Source organism: Gracilinanus agilis, chromosome 1 (genome assembly GCF_016433145.1).
Source record: "Gracilinanus agilis isolate LMUSP501 chromosome 1, AgileGrace, whole genome shotgun sequence".
NCBI classification, from domain to species: Eukaryota; Metazoa; Chordata; class Mammalia; order Didelphimorphia; family Didelphidae; genus Gracilinanus; species Gracilinanus agilis.
In genome coordinates, this window is record NC_058130.1 from 607060978 (window position 1) to 607088733 (window position 27756).

The window sequence follows — 27756 nt, forward strand, 5'->3', positions numbered from 1 at the left end:
ATTCTAAACCCAACCAAACTCTGTTCAGTTTTTTCACAGTACTTTGTTTATACCTTTGCTGTGTAATGTGTAATCATATTTGTGTTAAAAGGATTTTCTATACATGCTTTATCTGCCCTATTAGAATATATCCTAGGGGGCAGTTGGGTGGCTCAGTAGATTGAGAGCAAGGTCTAGAGATGGCAGGTCCTGGGTTCAAACCTGGCCTCAAACACTTCCTAGTTGTGTGACTCTGGGCAAGTCACTTAACCTCTATTGCCTAGCCCTTACCACTTTTTTGTCTGGAAACCAATACACAGTATTAATTCTAAGATGGAAACTAAGGGTCGAGAGCTCTAAAGGAATCATAGACCAGACACCTTATCTCACCTCTATACATTCCAGAGCACATAAAAAGTTTTCTTCTTTTCTTTCCTTACTCTCATTCACATTTTGAAGTGTATTTAATAGATTTCAAAATAAAAGACATTTTAATAGGCATTTTAATTTTTTTAACGGAATTAATAGTCTCATGAAATGTTTCTTGTTGACTTTGGGCAAATGACAAAACAAACTATAAATTCTACTCTCTTCAAGAAGAAATTCAGGAACCATCCTTTCATTTAACAACAAAGTTCTTCTATTTTCTGGCTTCATATATACAGCCAGAGTGGCAACAGCAACATGATCAGTTTCTCTAAGTAATAGGTTGACTTGATGTTCATTAGAAAACACTCTCAAATTTGGAGAACTAATAACTAGGTCAATATTCATAGATAGAAAAACTGACTTTTAGCACCTCTGCCACCTTCCACCATCACTAGAGAAGTGGGACACATAAGACTAAGGGCCATTTGGTACCTCAGGGTAATAATGCTAATATCAAAAGAGAATGTATGTAAAGGACTTTGCAAACCTTAAATTGTTTATCTATACACATATATACACACATAAGTATATGTATGTGTACATACACACGATTAACTCAAAGTAACTCATGAAAATATCATGCACATGCGACCATGCGTATAATATACAGATGCACAATTATCTTTGTTTCATGGTTGCTTTGAATTCATCCCCCAGCTATGAGCTTTCTGCTGAAACTTTCTCCATACTAAGCTAGCTGCTCCTTGCATCACAGCACTATCTATTGTTGGGCTTACATATGAAACCTCTTCAAAATGGTAGAATGTACCAGAGACTATGCTTCTGATATTGCTTTTGAAAACCCAGGGTCACCTTTGTGTCACAAAGAAGCACTGGCACAGATATTCTCACCAAGGGTCCTGTGGTTTTATTAAGATATACAATATTAAAAATCACAATAAGTACATTAAGTATTCCATCTTAATTTGTGTGTGTGTATGAGAACTTGGATAAGTCATCTAATCTCTCTCACTGTCTTCAGATATAAAAGTGAGGATGTTAGGATAGATCCTGACTATTAAGATATGGAAGGCTTAATTTAATTAAACATTTTTGCCTAATAGGTCTTAATTACCTGCCCACCACTACCACTACTGTCCTGTGTCATGTTAGCCAGTGTGGATCAATTAGTAAAAAGTTGACATTGTGGACCATACACTTAGATTTCTTATTACATGGTCCCCCTATTGAGGACCCTATATTAATTGATCTCTAAGGTCTATTCCAATAGGATATTCTGCACTTGACCTTGGGTAAGTCATCTGAAGCTAAGCCTCCAAGGTTCTTACTTGTAAAGTGGGGATAACGCCTGCCCTACTTTCCACAAAGGGTAGCTGTGATATATGAGGTAACAAAACCTCAATGGAATGGAATGATGTGCCATATAAACATCATCTACAACAAAATTTGGATCCCTCCAGTTATTTACATGTGAATCCAGGTTGCTACCTTTTACATGAAAATGGCTGCCTAATTCATTGATGGAAATTCAGAGAATCAAGGATGAAAAAAATATTAGAAGATTCACTAGGTAAATAATAAAGCACCATCTGATAAAGTATAAACTCTATGGTTGATTAATGGATTAGTCATCTTTAGACTGACCTATATGTAGTTTTTTGGGGAAACTACCAAGAACTATCAATGCTAGGGTTAGCATTACTAGTGATTACTAGTGTTAACTGATGAAACTGCTTAGACTAAAAGCAACTTTCAGATAATTCCAGGATCAAGAACCAAGCTTTTAAATTATTCCAGGGCTAATGAATAAACCCAATGTTTATTCATTGTACCTTAAGGATTTTAGACATCTACATTATTTAGTTGCTTTCCATTTTTATTTATTTTATGTAAAGTAAGTTTAAAATAAAACAGTTGAAACATGATGATAAAGACAAACCACAAAAGCATCAGGTACAATATCTAACAGTTATCATTTTTGAACACTGAGGAGGCAAAATAACCACTTGTACACATTCTTCAATATCTCCAAAAGATATATCTTTGTACAAAAAAAGTACTATAACAACACGAGTCTAATTCAATGTAAACCTAACATCAAGCAGCAAGGTGACAATATTTTGTAGCACATCACACAGTATTTACTGTAAGTAGCCACAGCAGCAGTATTTGGTGAATGAGCTGCATAGAATTAAGCTTTGTGGATAAATGTTAAACATTCACCATAAAATAAAAGTCAGCAAGTGCCTGTTAGCAGATTTTTTTAAAACCCTCTACTAATAGTTTTTAAAAAGAATTAAACTCCTTATGCTTTCTACGTTCAAAACCATAATTTATCTAATCATTGAAAGCAGACAATATCCAGACCCAATATTCAGTCTAGAATCCATAGGAAAAATCTACTCCAATACCTGCTTTGTATGGTATGTATTGTGATTGCTGTTCACTTTATTTAGACAATTTCAAGTAAGGAAATATTTGAAGTCTAGCAAACAAAAACCTAAAGTTACATTCACTAAATGGGGTATGACACTAAGGCATAATTTTTAAGATAAATGCCACTTTTTAAAGATTACATCATTGATTTAAATGATTTGTGTTTTAAGATTTTTCTTTTGTTAAAAATAAAAAGATGAGCTATGTTTCACATTTTACAAAATGTCTTTTGGTGAAAATGTCAAGATGTTCTAAAAGCACAATATGTTCTTCAGAACTCAAGACTTCAAGAAGTTCGACACTTTTACTAAGACAGAACCTTGACATGTTTGTGAACTTATATAGCAGTCCATTACAGATCAGTGTCATAAGACGCTTGCTAAATGACTCTGAGCTGGTTCTCTCTCATATTCCTATAATGCATTTACATCCTCATCATCAAATTTCATTAGAAATATTTCAGATTCTAAGAACACTAGCATTAGCTTACTATAAAGATCAAATGCATCATTTAACAGTGTTATTCAAAGGATTAGTGTTATTGGCATCTAGTTAATAGCACTGCAACTGATTTGGCTAATCTTCATTCAAATAACTACCTAATCTACAAAGCTACACATATCCTTAGGCAGAAGGAAAAGAAATATTTGGGAATGGTGTCAAGGATGGACAACAAAGTTCTAGTTCTAAAGTACAGAATTACTCTCCATAGTACTGTACATTTGATTAAAATAAGTATTTAGTTCTAGAATCAGCATTTGTTTTCTCATAAAAGTGAAGTTTGGTTCAAGGTCACCATCATGCTAAGCATACAAGAATTCAAATAATGAAGAAATGTTATGATTTACATATTTTACAGCCCCAGAGCTTTTGAATCTCAAAAATGACAATGGGCTATTCTTACTAATCTTCTTTAAAGACTAGAAAATACAGTAAAGGAGTTGTACTATTCAGATAATAAAGAATTGCCAACTGAATTAGAAAGTGGAAGTTAATACTCCATAATGGATTTGCCATCTTTCCATTCTATTTTTAAAAATGGCTAGAAATGTCTTCTGAATGCTAAAAATGTAATTATAATAGGAAAGTGTGACACTTCCTTTAAAAATGGATAGCCCTACAGAAAAGGGGTTGCTTATCATATGAAAAATATAAAAACTCAATTAAACTACACTAAGTGAACTAAAAAAATGTGGGAATCAAACATAATACCAATATCAGTGATTCCCTTTCCATAAAATTATACTGATAAACTAGATATTAGCTAAAGGATAAATCTCCTAATAATACAGCTGCCCAAAAGGTGAACAGGTAGCCTTGGAAAGTAGTGAGGCCAATTCAAATTCCATGACTTAACAAGTGAAGCTTTTGTGGGTTCCTTCCTTCCAATCAATATTTTTTAAAAAAGGTTAAGTATAAAATTTCCTGAAAACTATAACCCTGAAAAACCAAAGTATAATTAATTATATAGCACAAATGTCAGAACATAGTACCCTCCCTTTCCACCCTTCATCTCTTCCCTCTCAAAAAATAACTGTTGTGGAAGCAATTACTTTGGAATGATCATTCTTCTACACTTTTCAGGGAAGAGTCAAAACATTCATTCTACAATAATACTGGCAGGAAAGGATGGTGACTAGCTATTTAGTGTTTCTCAACTAAGTATGGTCAGCATAGGTTGTAATACAGAATATAGTTATTATAGTTTAACTATAAAATTTTCAATTTAAATTTTTTCTCAGAACCAAGGATCTATTTAGATGATCATTTTTATTGTTTCTATTGTTCTTTATACAAGCCACCCCACAAATTCAGGATTAATGATTTATGTTTACCTGTTTAGAAACAATGTTTTGACACCAGTAACGAAAAAGTAAAAAAATCAACTAAGGAATTATCTAAAAAAGCAAGCAAAAGACAGATTGTCCCAAAACATAAATGCAAATACTTCCCCCAAAATTGTTAGGGGAGGTGTTTGGGGTGTGTGTGGTCTTTGGATCAATCTTCTTTCATAATTCCTGAAAAGCCACAGTACAAAGTTTAAATCAGTTACACTGACAAAACTTGTGTGCAATAGGAATAATTTAGGAAATATTAACTGCACCATTAAACAAATATACCACCATCATGGAACACGAACTACCAAAAATGATTACACAGTACTATAAAAGATTATAGTGGGGTATATCCAATTTTGTAAAAATTTAAAATAATTAGTTCTAGAAGAATAAGAAAAAAAAGACATTTGATAACAAATATATAATGTAGAAAATAGACACCATATGATGGGGTGGAGATGTAATTAGTACTTGAATAAGGCAAATAACAATTGAGGAAAATGAATGGTGAAGATAATTAACCCATAAACCTTTTTATCTCTGGCAAATCCAATCTCTGAAGTTCTCCTAAGACAAACATGGCCATTTTATATTTATTCAGGTTTTAACTGTATTATTCTCTATTCCCTTTCTCTCTTAAAATAAAAAATCTTTGTGGTCGCCTAACTATTTTTTTTTTTAAAGATAGACTACTATCTTCACAGCTAATAAATTTAGCATTAAGTCCTTCCCCTATAAAAAAGTAACAAAACCTCACTCTTTCTTAAAGTTGAAATTTAAGAAATCTCTTCCAGGGAATTATGGGTTCCTGGACAAATCACATAGAAGCAAATATATTTTTAAAAAGAAAAATCATTTATCAACAATGAAGGGTCAAACTAAGTTCACTAATCATTTCTGTGCTGCAAGGAAAAATAGGTACACAAACTACTTTATACCTTTTACATTGATAATAGTCAGACCAGTAGAAGGAAATAAATCAAAGAACCAGGAAGTGGTATACATGGCTACTTTTTTAAGATGGAAAAACTTGCAATGGTCTAGTTTGGTTTTTATTCCCTTTATTTCTATATGGCTTTCATGCAAACCTCTTCTAAATGCCTAAAGTAAGTTATGCATTTAAAATCCAAGAATATAAATTCTTTAGTCAGAATCTCAATAAATCCTAAAACCACTAAGTCACACAAGCAACCACCTGTTATCATTTCTTAAGGAGAAATGCCCTGAGGTGCTGCTATGTTAGGTGGAGATTTCTTCTACAGGTGGCCTTCGATGCCAAACGGTTTTGGTTCTGATCCTCTGGGGAGTGGGTGGAGACTCCTGCTCAGCTTCAGACTCTGAAGGCTCATTATCTCCCTGTTGGGATCCTGTGTCTCCTATTAGCTCTCTGAGGAACTTGAATTTGGACAAAAACAGATGCCAAACGACATACCAACCTGCAGAAATAAACATTAAAAAAAAAAATTACTCCATGAAATACAATAAACCTAGAACAGTATGATTTCTGAAACTATTAGAGAATGAGACTTCCTTTTAACTTCAAACAAGTAAGTTATATTTTTTAAAAATATAAAAAACCAATTAAAGATTAAAAAACTGAGAGTACACATTAACATTAAATTTTTTAAAAGCATGGTGTTAGAAATAAATTCCCAACCCTCCCACCACACCCCTAGGTTCACTGTAAGGATGTGTTGTTTTTAAAATCTTTATACTAAATTTCCAAACTAATTTTGAATTTGAAAAGATTAAAAAATTCCAATCAACACAGTATATAAATCACTTTCTAAACTCACCACTTAGGAATATTTAAGAGTTTCTACAGTGAAAGTGTGTGTGTGTATAATTTTTAGAACAGTTTTTTTGGTCCCCTTTGGTATATAGATAATTTGTAAAGCTGAAGAAAGCTGCCTCTGATCTACCTTATAATCCTTTTTTAAAAATTTAATTAATTAGTTTATTTATTAATAGAATTTATTTGCATGGGTCTCAGCTCTCCACATCTTAGAAAGCATCATCTGGGAGACAGATATGTATATATAAATTATGCTTTTTATGGTTCTATTTTTTAGTTCATTCTCTGGAGGTAACTATTTACTTAATTATGTAATTTATTCTTCAAGTATTAAATCTGGTAGCTGTATGTAATGTTCACCTGTACAACTGTTCATTATCCTGTGTAGTAGTTCCTTCCAAGTTTCTAAAAAATTAGCTGCTCATCATTTCTTATGATGCAGTAGTATCTCATCACAATGTGGAGATTAAAATTAATAAATATTATAGTTAACAAAGTTTAATTAACAACAAAAAATAATAAATATTCAGTGGAGTTTAATAATTAACACTAACATTAACAGTAAAATTATTAGTTCATAACAATAAATATTTTAATTAATTAATAAGATTAATTAATTATTTAATGGTGGCGTGAGGGGCGTAGCTATTCAGCCTGCTCACCATTGTCAAAGAGAAAGAAAGAGATGAAACTTCAGAACTTATACAAATGTGACCTCGCAAACATAAACAAAAGGAAAAGCATTGTAGGTAATACAGAAAGGAAGTTTGGGAAATATAGTTTTAGGGATTCGAAATATTTCTGACTATACAATCATATACAATTTGTTTAGCCATTCCCCAACTGATGGGCATCCCCTTAATTTTCAGTTCTTTGCTACCACAAAGAGAGCAGCTATAAATATTTTGAAACATAAGAGATTCTTTTCCTTTTTCCCTAGTCTTGGGAAACAGACCCAGCAATGGTATTGTTGAGTTTAAGGGTATACTACACACAGTTTTATAACTCTCTGGGTATAATTCCAAACTGCACTCCAAAATGGTTGAATCCATTCACAGCTCCACGAAGAGTTTATTAGTGTTCCCATTTTTCCACATCCCCTCCAGTATTTATCATTTTGCCTGAGTCATTTTAGCCACTCTGATAGATTGAGATATCTCAGAATTGTTTTAGTCTGCTTTTCTCTTTTAGTGATTTAGAACATTTTTTTTCAAATATCTATATATGGCTTTGATTTCTATATCCAAAAATTGATAGCTCATATTTTTATCCATTTATCAATTGAGGGATGGCTCTTATCTTATAAATTTGGCAAAGTTCTCTATATTTTAGATCTAAGACCTCTAACTGAGAGACTATCCATACATACCAACCCCACATCTTGGAAACATTTGTTTTATTTGTACAAAAACTTTTCAATTTAATGTTCTCAATATTATCTATTTTGCATCTCACAATTGCTATCTTTTACTGATTCTTAAATTCTTCTATCCACAAATCTGATAGATAATGTTTCCTATCCTTCTAATTTACTTATGTTTCCTTTTATGTCTGGATCAAGTATGTATTTTGATCTTAGTGAATGGTGTAAGATATTGACCATATGTAGGCTCTGCCAAACTACTTTCGGGTTGTCCCAACAATTTTCACCAAATAATGATCTTACCCCAAAAAAAGTATAAATCTATACTTTGTCAAATATAAGGTAGTTACTATAATCTTTTACTACAGTTTGTTGTAGGTCTGTCTTATTCCACTGAACTACTTTTCTGTTTCTTAGCCAGTACCAGAGAATTCTTGATAATTATTGCTTTATAATACATTTTAAAATCTGGTACTATTGGACCTCTTTCTTTTACCTTTTTTTATTCATTCTTTTGATATTCTTGATCTTTTATTCTTCCAAATGTATTTTGTTATTTTTTTTCTACCTCAATAAAATAATTTTTTGTTAATTTAATTGAAATGGCATTGAATAAGTAGATTAGTTAGGTAGGATTGTCATTTTAATTATACTGACTCTACCCACTCACGAACAATTAATATTTCTCCAATTATTTAGAACTGATTTTATTTGTATAAAAAATGTTTGGGCAAGTATACTGACAGGCATTTTATTCCAATTGGAGTATCACTTTCTATCTTTTCTTACAGGACTTTTTTAGTAACATAAAAATGTTACTGATTTATGTGATTCTATTTTATATCCTTCTACTTTGCTAAAATTATTGATATGAATCTCTAGGATTTTCCATATATACCATGTCTGCAAAAGGAGATAGTTTTATTACTTCTTTGTCCATTTTTATTCCTTCAAATTCTTTTTCTTCTCTTATTGCTACTACTAGCATTTCTATGTTAAATAATATTGGTAATAATGGGTACTCCTGCCTGATCTTATTGTAAAGGCTTCTACTTAACCCTATTATAAATAATACCTGCTGATGGTTTTAGGTATGCTTCATGATTTTAAGAAAAAAATCAATTTATATGTAGGCTTTCCAGTGATTTTCAAAGTCTCCAATTACAATTAGTTTTACATGATGTTTCCATGACCTCTTATTATATGCAATTTTTATTGTATTATGGTCTGAAAAGAATGCATTTAATGTGCTTTTCTACATTTAACTATGTTTCTGTGCCTTGATATATGCTCAATTTTTATAAAGGTACCATGTATCACTGAGAAGAAAGTACTCCTTTCTGCTCCCATTCAATTCTCCCCAGATATCTATCATATTTAACTTATCTAAGATTCTATTCATCTTCTAGACTTCTTTCTTATGGGGGGTGGGGAGGGGGAGAGGTTAGATTTGTCTAGTTCTGAGATAGTAAAATTGAAGTCCTCCACTACTATTGTTTTATCTATTTCTATCTGTAACTCATTTAGTTTTTTACTTTAAAAATTTAGATGCTATAACATTTGGTATATGTGGGTTTGATATTGATAAATATTTCATTTAATATAATAGTTTCTGTTTATCTCTTACCCCCTTATTCATTGTCCTCCCTTCTAGTACACAGGCTATATTAAGCAAAGCTAGGATACCTGAATCATCAGCAATTTCATGTAAAAACTGTTTCAAAATTCTAGTGTAATTGCTATGAAAATACCACCTAGGGACAAAAGTTTTGCTAAATATCCATTATGTAGCTTAGCTTTACGATACTATAAAATATTATTGTGGGTAGGATTTTTACTCTGTATTTTTATTGTCTAATACATTTTCATAGTATTATGGATTTATAAAAGATTATGCTAAATTTGAGAGTCTTCAATAGAAATCAAAACAATATATCATAATCCTAAAAAAAATCTTTTAAGTCCTCTTGGTTGCCCCAAAACTTTAAAAGCACAAAATAAACAAAAGCTTCCAACAGTTTTTTTCCTTGCTGACATTTCTTTGATCTTGTTTACTTCAAAACTTGCCAATTTCACACAATAGCCCTGGACACAGTCCAATGATTAATAGTATTAGTAAGAAATCTGAGTAGCATCCAGATTTTCCCCATATATTCTTAAACACACCTGCAAGGATGCTGAAATAAATGGCAATTTTTGATATCCTCGTATTTTTATCAGATACTTCACACCTGCACCTGTTTCATAATTATCTCTCAATCAAGGATTAACAGGGATACTATACTACTGAAATATCAGGCCTAAACATTATATTATGTGGTGTTATATTCAAAATTATATCCAAGTTCTCATAATTAATATGAACTAAACTATATTCTAGAGGTAGCTGGATGGCTCAGTGGATAGAGTGCTAGGCCTGGAAGTCAAGAAGCCCTAGGTTCAAATCTAATCTTGAACACTTACTAGCTGTGTGACCCTGGATAAGTCACTTAACCTTTGTTTTCCTCAATCCATAGGAGAAAATCCCATGAACAGTATTGGCTTCATATGGTCCATGGGGTCACAAAGACTCAGACATAAGTGAAGAACAAAAACTATACTCTAAAACAGTGTTGTCAAATTCATAGAGAAATGGATCCCTTACATTTGAAAGTCCTCATACTAAATTTCCAATCTAATTTTGAAATTAGCATAGTATAAATCATTTCTTAATCTCATCGCCACTGCTAGTTAAATTTAGAAATATTTAAGAGTTTCTATAGTGAGAGAATTATATATAGGACATATTCAACAAAGTAGGACATCTGAATCTTCAGCAATTTCATGTGAAATAATTATTATTTTATTATTATAGGCCACATACTGTCTTATGAAACCATAAATTAACACTATTTGTGTTTTATTATATTTTTATTTTATTAAACATTTCCCAATTACATTTTGATCTGGTAAAAGCTGCATACCCGTATCCCTTGTCTGTGTTTGACAGTTCTGCTCTAAGTATACTTGGGATTTTTGTAATTTTTAAAAGCATCCAAATTTTTGAAATTTTATTTCAACTAAATGGCAATTACCCTTTTCCTTGGAACTCCATATGGACTCCATAGTTCCTAATTCTCAAATAAGTCAGTGCAACAATGGCATTACATTCCAAAGCAACAAATGGGTATTTTTCATTTTCACATATGCTTGTGTTCTAACTATATAATTTATTCATATGTAGTCTCCAAGAAATGTAACATATATAAGTTTCCCCGAGGCTTTTGTCCAGAGCCCTCTTTGATTATTTAAATTGTTGATCTCATCTGTTTCCATGGATTCCATTATGATCTCCATGCTTATCATTTTCAGTTACTTAATCAGATCGAATCACTCTCCTAACCTCTGTTCTTGCATCTTCAATTGCCTACTAGACATCTTGAACTTGAAGTCTAGTGGACATCTAAAACTCAAACATGTCCAAAGCTGGCCTCATCTTTCCACTCCAAATCCTCTCTGATTCCAAACTGTCATGAGTACCATTATCCTCTTAGTTACCCAGAGGTGCAACCCAGGTTACAACTCCTCACTTTCCCTTACTCTGCCCCCATATCCAGTGTGTTGCAAATTCCTGTTGATTTTTACCTCTATAATACTTCTCAAATATAGCCCTTTCTCTTTTCTGACACTGCCACCATTTTGGGTGCAGACCCTCCTTACCTCATTTCTGGACGACTATAATACCTTAATGGTTGGTCTTAATGCCACAAATTCTTCCCTACTCCACTCCATCCTCCACTCAACTGTCAATTTAATCTTCATAAAGCAGAGATTTGACCATGTCACTTACCTCTTAAATAAGCTTCCAGAAGCCCTTTTTACAAGCTGGCTTTCTCCTCCCATCCATTCTCCATTAAAGACAGTCTCTCTCCCTAGTTCCTCAAAGAGGATATTCCATCCTCAAACCCTGAGGCATTTTCACTGGCTGTTCCCCATGCCTGGAATCTTCTCCCTCCTCAACTCTGTCTCCTGGCTTCCCTCAAATTCCATCTAAAATCTTCTACAAATAGTGTTTCAATTTATCCTGAATATATCCTTTTTGTATGTAATTGTTTTTCAAGTTGTCTTCCTAATCTTTAGACTGGACTCCTTAAGAGCTGGGACTGTCCTTTGCCTTTTTTGGTATCCTCATTACTGAGCCAGTGGCACATAGAAGGAGCTTAAAAAATGCTGATTGATTGAATGACCACAAAATCTATGAAGTTCTGAACTACCATTAAAGGGTTTGGGCCTATTGTAATTTTCCTAATGTGCTTTGCTAACTTGGTCCACTGAAAGGCCTTTTCCAATTTCATAGCAAATAAAAGATATAGTCTAGAAGAAGATCCACACATAACATATGGCAGCCCAGATGGTCAGAATATACAAAAGTATATGGTAGCAAGTTATTAGTAATAGCAATAGTATTTAAGGCTAACAAAAGTTCCTCAATAATATTGTTCTGTGGGATGCTATCAGAATCCTTGTTTTAAATAAGCAACTAAGTAGATACTAGCCCATAATCACTAGCTGTAAATGGAACAGATTCCAAACTCAGGTCTCCCCAGCTACAGATCCAAGTTTCCTTATCTGTTAAATGGGAATATAGCACATACTTCATAGGGTTCTTGAGAGAATTTCAGTAATTTTATCATATAGATTGGGAATTATGTGTGTGTGCGTGCACACATGTGAATATGTACGCACATTATAAAACTTAAAAAAAAGGACTAAGTGGTAGCTACTATAAAACTACAAATGAAGATACAGACCCAGAACTTGTTCACACAGTCAGTATCAAACCTGGGACTCAAATCCATTTTCCTCCAGTCCAAATCCAATATATTTTCCAAAAACAAATGATGCAGGAGAATCACACCCAAGTTTGTGGCAGAAACTTGGTCGAACTCCATTCAATCCAGAGGTAAGAAAAGAATTTTATTTGAAGAAGTAGTTTACGGTGGTATAATAGCCTAAAAGCTGGTAGAATAGTCTGGGGGCTAGTACAGTAGCCTTTCTGGAGCTGATAATATGGAGTCCCCTGTAGAGTGGCAGCTTCCACACCCTATGGATTAGGGTTGGCATATTTATTGGGATCTGGTAGCTTGGCATCTCCCATTCCAAACTCAGGTGGAAATATATTTTGGGGTTTGCTGCCATAAGGAATAAGGAGCATGAACAAGATTGGGGGATTCTTCTGGAATGCCAGAGTCCCCAATGTGCAAGTTCCATGTTCCGTCATTATCAACCTTGTCATTATTTGTCAACATGGGAGAGGTCTTACTTATTGCCCTTCTAGAATGAGAACATTTGGGGGGGGGGAGAGAATGCAGTACTCTGGAGGACCACAATAGGTAATTAAATATTTCTAAGAACAATGAGTAATTAATAAAAACAAATTAGGCACAAAGCTGATGCCCAGTATAGAATATCACAGATCTAGAACACAGAGAGGGTAATTGAACAAAATGCAATTCATGTTTGACTAATACTGAAACTACAGGTTGTGCAATTGATGTTTAACCGGTGCTAACTAGTGAAAAATGCAAGATTTCAGAGTATGCAGCTCCTGTTTCTATTACTACCCCTTACTGCCCACTATAAGCCCACATCACAGACTATATCCAACTAGTTAAGAGGCAGGAAGTACATCTTATACATGTTTTACACAGTAATTTAAAGACTTATATACTTCTTCCACATGTCAAAGTTCCATGGTTTTTGTATGGGTACTCCCTCTTCTGATTCAGATCACAATTCTTTCACACCTTTATCTGCCACAAAAAAAATCCCTCATGGAGGAGAGCCTCTATGACCATAGCTTATTTGTCTATAAGATGATCCAACAAATCTTATTAAAATTCTATAGGACTTAGATTCTGTGAGCAGAATCCACAGGATACCACGCCATGATAAGGCATCAAAATATGAAAAAAGATTTATACAGGTACTATTAAATACTACTGGGATGTTGCTCCACAATAAGCAAACATTTTTGTTAAGAGTTCAGCAAATAATTCATTCTCTCGTAATGCAATGGAGACACATACAAAATGTTACTGTTTTGATAAGTCCTCTATTGAAGAATGTCACACCAATTTATCCCCTGTTGTACTAAGATTCCAATCTAGATTCGTCATCAAGAATCATAACCTCAATTCTCTGCTTATGGTCTTTTTTTAAATCCTCCCTACTAAACTAATGGCCACAAAGGTATGGTCTATATTACCTCAACTTTTATTCATCCATTATTTAGCCCTTTAAATTTAGCCTAAAAATGCCAGCAAATACAAATCAATTTCAAATACAACAAATTTGGGCAGGCTTATAGGACTTTATAAAGCAAGGGCAATTTCTAGTCATTCCTTAAAAATTCATGAGATGAAGGGTCCATGGAGCAAAACTTTATAATTTATGGGCAAGAACTATCATGAGAGAATGTGTTCTGTTGAGTTCTCCACTTTTCTTCCCTTCAAAGGAGGGAAATCAGATTTCCATGGCAGAAGACAAAATATGCTACAGAGATTTACTGTACTGACATGAAGACCACTGTACTACCCACCATTTATCGTCTATGCCTTCTCAGTACTCCGGAATTTCTTTCTGGATACGAAAGAACTGTTCCACATCCTTTTAAAGCAAACTCTCAGTTTGAAGATGCAAAGAAGGCTTATGCTTTGGAACCAGGGATGTTATGGAGGCATCATCAAGGACCAAGTAGAGAGAGATTAGAACAAACATAGATGTCAAGTAAAAAAGAACCAAATTTCATAAGTAAAAAAAGTGTCAACCAAAGGCAAGCATTAACATAGTCCTTTAAAGTTTGCAAAGAACTTCATAAATATTATCTCATAATAAAAAAATGTTTGTACAAAAATATTCATAGCTACACTCTTTGTGGTGACAAAAAATTGGAAAATGAGAGTGTCCCTTGATTGGGGAATGACTGAACAAATCATGGTATCTGATGGCAATGGAATACTATTATGCTATAAGGAGTGAACTGTAGGATTTCTATATGAAGTGGAAAGACCTCCAAGAACTGATGCAGAATGAAATGAGCAGAAACAAGAGAAAATGGTACACTGAAAGTGAAACACTGTGGAACTACCCAATGTAATGGGCTTTACTACTAGTAGCAATACAATAATACAGGACATTCTTGAAGGACTTATGAAAAAGTGCTATCCACATTGAAAGAACTATGGGAGTAGAAAAGCAAAAGAAAAACTTCTGACTTATCACTTCTTTATAAGGATATATGATTTGAGATTTCAGCTCTATGGTAAAAATGAATAATGTAGAAATAGGTATCAAGTGATAACATTTGTATAACCCAGGGGAATTGCTTATCAGCTCTGGGAGGGGGCAGGAAAGAGGGGAGGGAAAGAAAATGAACCATGAAAAAAAAGTTTTTAATTAAATAAATAAAATTAAAATATCATTTTAAAAAATAAATATTATATCATCTTATCCTCCCAACAATCCTAGGAGATAAGAGATCCTATTGCCATCTTACAGATAAAGTAACTGAGGCAGAGATTAAATGACTTTTTTCAGGGTCATACAGCTAATTAGTGACTAAAGCCAGATTTTAAATCAAATCTTTGTGACTCCTATTCACTGCACCAACTAAAAGACTAGTGATTAATTCATAAGAGAAACAGCAGATAGCTGTGTGATCTGGGGCAAACCACTTAATCCCAAATGCCTAACCCTGGCCACTCTTCTGTCTTAGAATGGATACTAAGCCAGATGGTAAAACTTTTTTTAAAAAGAAAAAGAGAAACAACAGAACTCTTTAAAGAAAACTCTAAAGGCACCTCACCTCATCATCACTTCATACACAACAGCTGTGTCAAATACCTAGCACAGAATTTTGATGACATCATGTTTGCTAAAAGTTCTATGGACCAATGGCTTAATATAGAACTACTACCTATTCAAAATTTTCAAATCATTTTGTCTATAGCAATCCTTTGCACTTTTCTAATCCTTTTTAAAAAATCTTTTTAACCCACATATATCAAGGACCACTGGCTGTGTTGAGACAAGAAAGAATGTGTTGTGGCCAAGAATCCTGATCCTAAAATAGTATAGTTAGCTATATAATCAGTCTGTCAGTCAGTCAGTCATAAACATTTGTTAAAAGTCTAGTCCTAGCCTTCAACCAGCTTACAATTTAAAGGGGGTAGACAATACACAAAAGGAAGCTAAAAAATTGAAGGAAAGAAAAGGAAAAGTATCCAGTACAGGAAAATGGATAAGTCCAAATGAGTGCAGCTGGGTGGGAAATGAAGAGAAGGCTGGCCTGAGTGCACTCTTCAAATGGAGGTTTTGAGAAGAGCTCTTATTTCCTCTTTCCAATTAAAAAGGTCTTGGAGGTGAGAGAACTGAGGAGTGAGTGTGTAGGGTGATGCCATCTTGCTGGATGATGATGAGGTTCTTCAAGAGGAACCTCTTAATGATGAGGTTCCTAAGGGCAAGATTAAGAAGTGAAAAGGAAAGCATCTAGATGAGATGAATAGGAATTATTTTGGCTAAGAATCCTCAAAGAAGATTGTCTTGGAAACTTAGAAGGGAGAATCTACCTTGGTAGTTAGTTGTCTCTCCTACTTGAAGAGGACCAAAATGACATCTGGTGATGCCTTTTGACTCATGCATAAATTGGATTTAAGTAAGGCAGGGCTGTGCAAAGTGGTCAATCTTAAGTGGCAAGATAAAGTCAAGACACTGGTGATGGCTTGGGATACAATGGATGACCTTGACTTCTCGGATGTCTAATCAAGCTCTAAGCACTGCACAGAGCCCACTTCTGCCAACTTTGATGGCCCTTGGAACAAACTGCTTTCATCTGTTCCTTCTGCTGGGGGAAGTCTTCATGTGCCTGGGGTTGACACCTTCCCTAACAAATTAGTGGGTTTGAGGCCTATCAGTTACCTTCAACCTGGTTTAGTCTGCCTGGTTGAGACAAGTTTGTCAGGGAATGGTCACCACTCATGAGACAGATTCTTAGAGCCACAGAAGAGAGCTGGGGGGCAAGCAGACATCAAAGGTAAATATGCAACCTTAAAAAAGGCTCAGCAAACCCTCACATCTGTTATGCAGGAGGTAAAGTCACTACTAGGGGCCTTGGAGCCAGTAACTAGTCTAGCAGGAGATTGGGGTTGGGTGTTATCAAGGTTGAGCAACCTCAGCTGGGAATGAACTTGATATAGGTATATAAATTCAAACCCTGGAAGCTAAGTGCCTAGTGAATCTTCACTGCTAGCTGTTAGGCTCCTTTAAGATGTCTGGGGGGCGGCCCCTCCCTGCTGAGGTAACTGCCTCTTATTGGATCATGGCAGACCAGCAGGAAGTGGCTGACTGAACTTCCTGTCCCAGGAATGGAGGTTTGGTTCAATCTCAAACTGAACCTCAAACTGCTCAGTATTCTCTCCTTTTCCCTAATCTCCTTAGCCTTGGTGGTATAGGAACAATCACAAGATTTTCTGATTAAAGGCTAAGGGATTTATTGAAACTGGGGAAGGAATGGCCAAGGTAAGAGGGCTTAGGTGTCACAAAGCTGTTGCTATGGTCCTAAGAAGGTCTTGGCAGGCCAAGGGCCTGCCCTTGGCCAGAGCTAAACGGTCTCTGGTTAGAAATTAATTTGATCCACTAGCTAATCAGTTGTAAAGGAAATAGATGTAGTTGGGTTGCTCTTAAGGAAGGTCCTAAGATCTAAGCTATCCTATTTTCCTACCCACAATTTCCACCACCACAATTCCATCACCCGGGGCCCCAGGGGGAGGTCAGGGATAAGTAGGTGATCTGGGTGAAGTGAGGGGAAAACAGAACCAAGGGTTGGGTTTCCAGGGGCTTTTATAGTCTCAGCTCAACTGCCAGTTGGCACCTGCCCCTTGGCGCATGCCATCGGCAAGATTCCTTCCAGGGTAACTGACAGCTTAGCCTAGGCTAATATTGCAATGCAAAAACTATGCACTACACATCAGAGGTACAGGTCTTCTCTGAACACCCCCACATATCTCACACAACACAATATGTAGTATTACAAAACCTATAAGGAAGTTACCCTATGGAGTCCTCAGTCTCCCACCTCACAGTGTCAAAAAACCACTGAAGGCCCAGGAGAGCATGGCCCTGTACCAAAGGGATGTATGTGTGTTCAGAAAGGTCAGGGCTGCCATACCCTCCTCATCCCATGAGATTCTTCTCCATGTGCACTAATCATATTCTTCAAACATCTGCTATATGATTTAGGTTTCTACCCCAAAAGTTAGATTGTAAAAGCTCTATGTCATATTTAGCACTGAATCTCAGTAATTGAGCCTTGAACCCAGGCATCCTAATTCTAAGACTAGACATTTCCCACTATACCATTTATTTCCAATCTTTTCTTCATTCCTCAAGAACTATACACCTGCTCCTCTGCTCCCTACACCGCACTGATCTAGGAGGCATGACTTTTTACTTAGAAAATTGAGGTTAGGGGGCATTTGGGTAGCTCAGTGGATTGAGAGTCAGGCCTAGAGACAGGAGGTCCTAGGTTCAAATCCGGCCTCAAGACACTTCCCAGCTGTGTGACCCTGGGCAAGTCACTTGACCCCCATTGCCCACCCTTACTACTCTTCCACCAAGGAGCCAATACACAGAAGTTAAGGGTTCAAAAAAAAAAAAAAAAAATTAAGGTTAAAATGAGATCCTCCCATTCTCTTCATCTCAAAACCCTTACCATCTGCCACTGTATCCTCCTTTCTCCAGTGTCTGGCAAAGGGGTGGCCCTTCTATTTGCCATGCCCAAGTCCTTCCAGTCCTTAAAAATACTTTTATTATGATTCTATCATAACCCCCCCCCCCCAAGCTCTAAGACTTCCTTTTATATGCCAAACTCCCAGGAAAAACCTATTATATAGTCACTTCCTCCATTACCTCTCCTCTCACTCCTTTTTCAGTCCACTTTCCAACTTCATTCCACTGAAGTTGCTCTATTCAGTCACCAGTGATCTCTTAATTACTAAATTTGATGGGCTTCTTGGTCATCACTCTTCTTGATCTATCTGGTATAGTTGACATTTCTTATCCACCCTTTTCTGCCTAGATTCTGTGACACTCTTCTGCTCTGTCTCCTCAGTATCTTTTGTTGGCTCATTATCAACAACAGAAATTGTGGGTGTTCTCCAAGGTTTTCCTCCTCCTCTATATTGAACTGCTTGGTACCAATGGCTTTATCACCTTTATGATATGACTCCCATATTTTTATTTCCAGCCCATCTCTCCTCTAAGCTTCATTCTTGAAGCACCAACTGCCTGTTAAAAATGAACATCTTAGAGACATCTCAAAATCATCATTTCCAAAACTTGTCTTTTTCCTTAAATCCTCCCCTCTTTCAAACTTTTCTATTTCTGTCAAAGGCAAGTTGTGAAATCTTGCTACTCCTATCTACTTCCATAGCTGTCTTTGAAATTTCTATATTAGGTTTGTAATCTCAGCATTATTCTGTACTTCAAAGCATGAAGATTTTCCTGATTGCCCATTATCAGTGCCCTTCTTTTCTAACCTCCTTGTACTTAACTACTTTCTATATATTTGGATTTACTAATCTTAAATTTATGCCATATTTTTAAATATACTTATCTCCCTCACTAAAATTAAACTCATTGTAATGAAAGATTGTTCCATTCTTTGTACTTGTATCCACAGTGTCTAAATCAGTTCTTGGTACCAAGTGAAGATTTAATAAACACTTATTGATTAACTGATTCACTTTGGATAATTACTTCTTTTGGTATCAGTTTCCTATTCATAAAATTAAGGGTCTGGACATATGATCCTAACATTCCCTTCAGTTCTTTCTAGTAATTAGAATAGTCATAGCTATATTATACTAATATCTTCCAACTCTATAATAAATTTCTATGAAAATTTCTATCTTCATAATAGATTTAGACTATAAATTATGAAAAAGAGAATAGAATTCAAAAATTTTAACTTTGGACCATGAAGCTAATTACATTGTAGGAATCTCATAATTTCAACCATGCACTTTAATTCCTTTTTTTTTTCCACAGAACATAAGTTTCTCACTTTGATAACATAAATGAATCTTAATGAAATATTGGATAGATTCCTTCTGTTACTTGGAACTGTGATACCCTTCGCTCGACTTATTAAGAGTTCCTGTGGGCAAAAATTTCATCATTTTGTGGCAAATATAGTGATAATCTAGTGACTTATCTAGACTGGCTCTCAGAAGACAAGAGCCACACATTTAAAGCTTTTCCAGCCTGCTAGACCAGCTAGAAAAGGCTCACATCATGAGGATGCAAGAATAGAGCTTAGTGAAGGAACAAGGTAAATAGTTAATAAGCAATGACAATGAGAAGACACACATTTTATGTCTGTGATTTTTTTTGGTTTTGCTTTGTTTTTAAAACCCTTACTTTCTGTATTAGTATAAAATCTAAGACAGAATAGTGGCATGGGTTAGGCATTTGGTATTAAGTGACTTGCCCAGGGTCATATAGCTAGTGTGGCCAGATATGAATCCAGGTCTTCCCAACTCCAGGCCTGGCACTCTACCCACTGCAATATCTAGATGCCCTGTGATATTTGTTTAAAAGTGCCTAACAGTTTAAACGAATTTGAGTTAAAAACTAATACAGGGAGCAGCTGGGTTGCTCAGTGGATTGAGAGCCAGGCCTAGAGGTGGGAGGTCCTAGGTTCAAATCTGGCCTCAGACACTTCCCAGCTGTCTGGGCAAGTCACCATTGCCTAGCCCTTACCACCCTTCTGCCTTGGAGCCAATACACAGTATTGACTCCAAGACAGAAGGTAAATGTTAAAAAAACAACTACCACCATCAAAGGACCTACTTGAACCAACAAATATTTAGCAGCTCTTTTTGTAGTGGCAAAGAATTGGAAACTAAAACATTGTCCATCTCTTGGATGACATTTCCTTAAGGAAATGAATGTACTAAATGGAAATGGAGACAAAACAAACAAACAAAAAAAACAGAAAGAAAGAAAGCAACAGCACTGAAGAAAACAACTTTTTAAAGAGTAGTAGTGACCAAATGGAAAAGGAAACACAAAAACTCAAGGAAGAAAATAGTTCTCTAAAAATTAGAATTGGACAAATAGAAGCAAATGAAACTATCAGGAAAATAGGAGGGACTTGGAAAATAAATCTAGGAGAAATAATCTAAGAATCACTGGAATGCTTAGAAGCCACAATCAGAAAAAGAACTTGGACACCATATTACATGGAATCATCAGGAAAACTGCCCTGATGTGCTCAAACAAGAGGGAAAAATAGAAATTGAGAGAATTCACTGGCTTAGGAAGTGGTAATGTCAGATAGTTGTCCAGAACCTTCGGGGCTTTCAACAACCCTTTCTCCAAGTTGGCATTGCATGCTGGGTTTGAATTCTTGATATAGGCAGAAAAATTGGCAAAGACATCCAAGGTAGCTGTGTTGAATTCTGGGTTCTTAACTACCAACTTCAGGTTCCATAGGGAACTCAGCATCACCTCCAGAAACTCTTCAATCTTGCTAGTGTCCGTATGCACTTCTGAGACACACAGTAAAAATGGGAGCTGACCTCTGGGACACAACTTCTGTACTGTCTCTGTTCTCTTGTAGTAGGAACCCAGTCATGAGGGGAATGGGGAGGTGGCTTAGGTTTGTCAGAAAATCAAGATTTAGGATGGGGAAAAAACTTGACGAAGAACTTGACCTGTGCCTGTTCTTCAGCCAGGACTGCGACTCATCATAATTCTATACCTAACTTATTCATTCCCTAATTTATGGACCACCTGCTCAAATGTCCATTTTTGCCATTTCAAAAAGAGCTATATTTCTGTATATCTTTATTAGTTTGTTTTGATTAGGATTAATCTCTTCCCTTAATCTACCCTGTAATTCTTCCTCTACTTCTCCCTTTTCCCTCCTTTTTTTCCCATTGAGTGACATATATTTCTTTATCCAACTCTGTGTATGTATGTGTAATATATGTATTTCTTCCTTACTTTTACCAGTTCAGATGAAATTTTCACATTAATAGACACTGTTCTGTCCTATTTCTATAGATGTCACACTGATTGAGATAATTTCCCCTAACCTTCCTTTCTCTTTATTCCATCATTATTCTTCTCCTTTCCATTCTTTGCTTAAGATGATCAAGACAAAACAAAACCAGGTCTAGTCTTATCTATTTGGACTTCCTCTATGAATCTTGAGGACAACAGGGTTCAGAGGAGACACATGTATAATACATTAGAAGATAAGTAGTTTATCATCTTTGTTCATACTTTTATCATTGTTCATTTTTATTATCTTTTTTTCTTTTCATTCCTATGTTTGAACTTCAAAGTTTCTTCAAAGTGCTAGGCTTTTTATCAGGAATGCTTAGAAGTTATCTATTTCACTGAAGATCCATTTCCCCCTGTAGCATTATACTCAAGTTTTTTTGTTTGTTTTTGCTGGCTAATTATACTTGATTAAAAACCTTCATCTTTGCCTTCTGGAATATCACATTCCAGTCTTTCCATAATAGTGATGGGTGCTAAAATGTATATGATCCTTACTGGGTGATGACTCCTTGGTACTTGAATTCTTTCTTTCTGGCTGCTTGTAGTATTTTTTTCTTTGACCAGGATGCTCTATATCAGTGGTTCCCAAACTTTTTTGGTCTACCACCCCCTTTCCAGAAAAAATATTACTTAGCCCCCTGGAAATTAATTTTTTTAATTTTAATAGCAATTAACAGGAAAGATAAATGCACTTGTGGCCATCACCGCCCTCCTGAATCACTGCAGCACCCACCAGGGGGCGGTGGCACCCACTTTGGGAATCACTGCTCTATATTTTAGCTATAACGTTCCTAGGAATTTTTTTTTTGGTTGTAGTATTCAAATAGTCCAATGATTCCTAAATGTTTTCCCTTGATCTGCTTCCTAGATAAGTTATTTTGCTATGAGATAGATATCTTAAAATTTCTTCTATATTTTCCCTCTACCTTTTGACTTCTCATTGCCTCATGAAGTCATTGGCTTCTATTTGGTCCCTTCTAATTTTCAGAGATTGTTGCCTGGATAAGGTTTTCTACCTTTTCTACCAAGCTATGAATTCTCTTTCCCTTGGCCTTGATATTACACCTGGGCTCTGCTAAACTTCTAAAGGGGAAGTTTGAACTCTCCTTATTGCTTTCTTCTCGGGGCATCATCCAAGATCTCAGGAATAAGCTGGGGATTTAAAAGCTTTCAGTGCTCTGAGTGATCAGAGTAAGTTAATCTGGCCAAAAGAAGACTATTGCAGAACACTGTCCTATCAGCCAGCTAGGAAGCTTTATTGATTCAAAGTGGCAAACTGTAGGTTTCTCTTTGGTCTGGAATTCTTGCGTTGGTGTGCAACCCTGCTCTTTGTGTGGGGTGTAAGCTATACCACTGTTGCTACTGGCTTCTGAAATTCTTCTTTTATCCCTATACTAGTTCGGGGCCTCCCCTATTTCACAGGTCCTCTTCCCACTTCACTTTGGATCCATGACTTGAAATCAAGTTTGTAGGCATCAAAGCTGCCAGTTCACATCTGTGAAATAGTTTGGGACGGGAACTGCCCCCAACATGCGTCTGGAACCGCCTCTCCTCCTGGTGCATGGCTTCTCCCTGAGTGCTAGAGTGCTTTTCTTCTGCCTCCATTCCCCAATGTCCACAGCTCTCCCTGTCTTTCATCTTATGTCAAGCTAAGCAACAAATGAAACCCTGATTTTTTTTTTTTTTTGCCATATGCTCATATTATAACCTGGGGAATTATCTGCATCTGTTTGCAGGAGTTTGTAGAGGAGAGCTCACCGCCCAGCTTCCTAACACTACACCATCTTAACTCTACAATCTCTATAGTTAGAGTCTTAAGATTCTGTACCACTGGAACATTTAACAAGTCAAATCTAAGACCTTTCGGTTTTACTACCATTAACGTAATGTACAAAACAGCTATGCCTAGAGTTTGTCTCCTGTAGAAAAAAGATTTTAAGATACAAACCTATATCAGCTTAGCTAGCCCATAAATTTTTAAACACAAAAAGTAAGACTTCTTAGGGCTCTCATAATGTAATAGGTGAAAGATGAAACTACTAACTTACTATATCCAGTTCTATGCTTTAGTAGAAACATGCTATATAGCAAAACTCCCTCCTATGTGTTTCCAAGTATGGAATAATTTCTTCAAGCTGTCTCTTCACCTTCACATTATATTATTCAACTATGATCAAATGGAATTCTTAGGGACGAAACTACTCTGAACAATTTATTTTTCAAGTAAACCGAGCTTTTGATTTTAACCCTTCAATCAGCAATCATTTAAGTATCTACTATGTGCCAAACATGGTGATAGGCAAGACAGATACAAAGTACAAAGGATGAAACAATCTCTTCTGTTTGTTGAAGACCAAAAGTACATATATAAAAAATATAAAGGAAAACAAAAAATTACAAAATAGTTAAACACAAGGTAGTTGGGTAAGCAGGGCACTAGCAATCAGAATCAAGAAAGGACACATGTAGAAGGAGGTGCTTAAGGTTATCTTTAAGGAAGAACGAGGTTCTATAAGGAAGGTGAGGAGACAATAACATTACGAGCATGGGGAATAGTTAGTACAAAAACAAAAAAGCTTGAAATGAAGTGGCTTGTATGAAGAACAGTTTAGACAACTTTTTTTCTAAGAGGTTGGCTAAGAAAGAAAGGAAAGATAAGATAGCTGAATAGGATATTCGTGTCTAGTGAATTTTAAGGCTAGGGAAGATCATTTCAAACATGGCCATATTTGAAATCAATAGGGAAAGAATTGAAGTTGGGGAGAAATTAAAAGTTGAGAAGGAGAGACAAAGATACGAATGTGCTCAGAGAGAAGCATAGAGAGACAGAGACCTACAAAGATAGACATACATAGATCCAAAGACACATATGAACCTTGACAGACACAGACTGAGAGGCACACATTGATCCACTGAGACAGAAAGACACAGAGATTTACCTAGAGAACAAAGAGAAACATACAGAAAGAGGCATACACACACACTCACAGTTTTGAAATCAGAACAAAAGTTCTGATCATGAAGGACTGGTACTGGAATGAAGGCAGCTTAGGGAGAGATGGAATAGGAAATTATGGCCAGATAGAGTAATGTCAACTTCTGATGAATGAAGCTGAACATGTCAACAGTGAGATCCAAGGTGTCCTCATGCCTATAAGTGGCTGAGGTGGTAAAGGAGAAAAGTAATGGAATTTTATGAAGCTGTCTATTTTATAAAAAACTGTGAGATCAGAGTATGAGAGAACATCATTGTGAATGTTGAAAAGTGTTTAGTGTTAGGAAAACCCTTAATGAAAAATCTATCTATAATCTCTCCTGTTTTTATGCCTGAATATAAAGCCAAATGAAAATAGAATCTTTCATGTATATCAACTAGTGAATGACTGAAGAAATAATGGAATATATATGCAACAGAATTATTACTGTGCTTAAAAAAATGATGAAAGAGCAGAGAAACCTGGGAAAATTTACATGAAATGATGCAAAGGTGAACAGAACTAGAATAAGCTGTACTATATTGGCATTTTTTTAAATGAATAATTTTCAAAGACTTACAAACTCTGAACAAAGAAATGATCAGAGTACAGTTTCCAGAGCTTGAATAATGAATAATTCTATCTCCTTCCTGATAGAGAAGTGATAGACTGATATGCACAATGAGAAAACATTTTTTAATATGGTCAAGCCTATGCTTAATTGTTAATTTTGACTATGTTTATATGTTGTTTCCTTTTGGAGTGGGGGAGAATGAAAAAAAATGTTTGTGAACTGAAACAAAATCTGTAACAAAAGAAAGAAAATAAGATTCTCTGAGTCAAAATCTTTGAAAAATTCCAGGGTCACACTTTGAATACCAATTTCAGGTAAAAACCCAGTAACAAGTACTATATAACCTTCAGGTAATAACATATAATATACCTTTCTGGTCTTTCTTCTGTTGAATGGCAACAAAGGCAACTCAATGAATGGAGGCAAGTGGATAGCAGCTAGGTGTATGTCTCAACCTTACATTGCTCTGTGTCTGAGTACCAATTCAGGAAATTCTGAGAAGCAATGGAAAATAGGGGGAAGGGGAGAAAGCGACTAAAGCATGGTGCCTAAGCCCTCTTTTTTTTTTTTTTAAACCCTTACCTGCTGCCTTAGAATCATTAGTAATTATCAGTTCTAAGGTAGAAAGAAGAGTGCTATAGGCTAATCAACTGGGGTTAACTAGGAAGTGTCTGAAGCCAAATTTGAACCCAGGATCTCCCATCTCTAGGCCTGACTCTCCTCTCTTCAAACTCTGCTTCCTCAGAGACCAATGAAGGCATACATATTTCCCTGTTCCTGTTGAACTGGACTTGGAGGAAAGTGGTGGGGGAAGAGAAATACTGGAAGAAGAAGGAGATACCTCTAAGTTCTATTTGACACTGATTACATTCCCTTTTCTTAAAATTATCTCCTTCCTTTCCTTCTACTTTACTGCACTAGTTTCTCCTGCCTCAAGTATTCTGATTTTTAAAGTGGCCTTTTCCCCAGGCTCTCTAACTGTGAGATTTCTTCCTTCTATACCCCATCCTTCAAAAAACCATGTATATGGCACCTCTGTGATAACTTCCAAGCCTTTAAGTCAGAACCTTTCAGCTGAGGCTTTATCCTATATAACTGACTGATTACTGATTATCTGAATGAATGAAAAAAATTATAACATTTGTTGGGAAACTGGTACTTAGTACTAAGTTCTGGCGATAAAAATTTATAAAGTTAAAAAAATGTTCTTTTCAGTACTGGTACTGATTTGGTTGCTGTTCACAGAGCATAGGGTAGAAAAGAGAGTAAAGGTATGGGATAAAGGGAAGTACAGCTACATGACTTTAACAAGTGCCAGTATTCAGCTAGAGTTTGGAGACAGGTAGGTATAGGGAACTTTCACCAATCAGTAGGGAATAGATTTCTACCTGCTTCACTCCCACACACCATATGCAAACCAAAACTTTAGCTCTCCTCCTCTCCTCCCTCTAATACTGTCACCATGCTTCCCATCTCTACTGTTTTTCCTTTCAAATCTATTCATATTCCATTTAAACATTTAAGGCAGGGGTCAGCAACCTTTCTGGCCATGAGAGCCATAAATGCCACATTTTTTAAAATGTAATTTCATGAGAGCCGTACAGTGCTCACAGTGCGCTCCTGTAAGAGCGCCTGAAAAAAAATTGACTTTATGGCTCCTGCAGACAGAGCCATACGTTGCCGACCCCTGATTTAAGGCAATATTGAAGCAATGAAATCTAGCTGTCTCCTAGCCATATCTACCTAGATGTCCAACAGGCAACTCAAACACATTCCAAACAACTCATATCCTCCTCCAAATTCCTGTTTCTGTTATTTTTAACAATGTTTTTAAAAAATTTTGTTTAAATTCTCTCCATGTCTCTTGCCCTTCCTCCACACACTGAAGGCAGGCAATATCAATTATACATGTGAAGTCATACAAAACATATTCTATATTAGCTACATTGCTAGAAAAAGTGAAAAAAGTATACTTCAATTTGCATTCAATTGATAAGGGTAAAAGATATGAACAGATAGTTTTTTTATGTGACTATTGGGGAGTGACTCTGTTATCAGTCCCTACTATATTTGGAAAATGAAATTTTTATTAGAGAACTCATTTCTGCCAAACTGCTTTCCAGTTTTCCTAGCAATTCTTGTCAAATGGTGACTTCTTTGCCCCACCTAATCTATTCTACTCATCTGCCACTCTATTTCTTAGTACCAGACTGTTTTGAATAATTACTGCTTTGTAACATAGTTTAAAACCTGGTATCCTGGTATGGCTCCTTTATATATATATATATATGTAT

At 35.6% G+C, this 27756-nt stretch overlaps 1 protein-coding gene across 2 annotated transcripts in view; it reads right to left on the minus strand.

Moving 5' to 3' along the window:
- The window catches only part of SMIM13 (small integral membrane protein 13), a 51671-nt gene that overhangs the window by 9217 nt on the left and 14698 nt on the right, over positions 1–27756 (minus strand). The window contains exon 2 of one of the 2 annotated variants that reach the window (XM_044667733.1): positions 5839–6079. In XM_044667733.1, coding sequence (XP_044523668.1) covers positions 5883–6079 — 197 coding nt within the window. In that variant the 3' untranslated portion in view covers positions 5839–5882. Of the gene's footprint in view, positions 1–5102; positions 6080–27756 lie in introns of those variants that run through there. The other variant, XM_044667726.1, reaches the window with a different exon arrangement.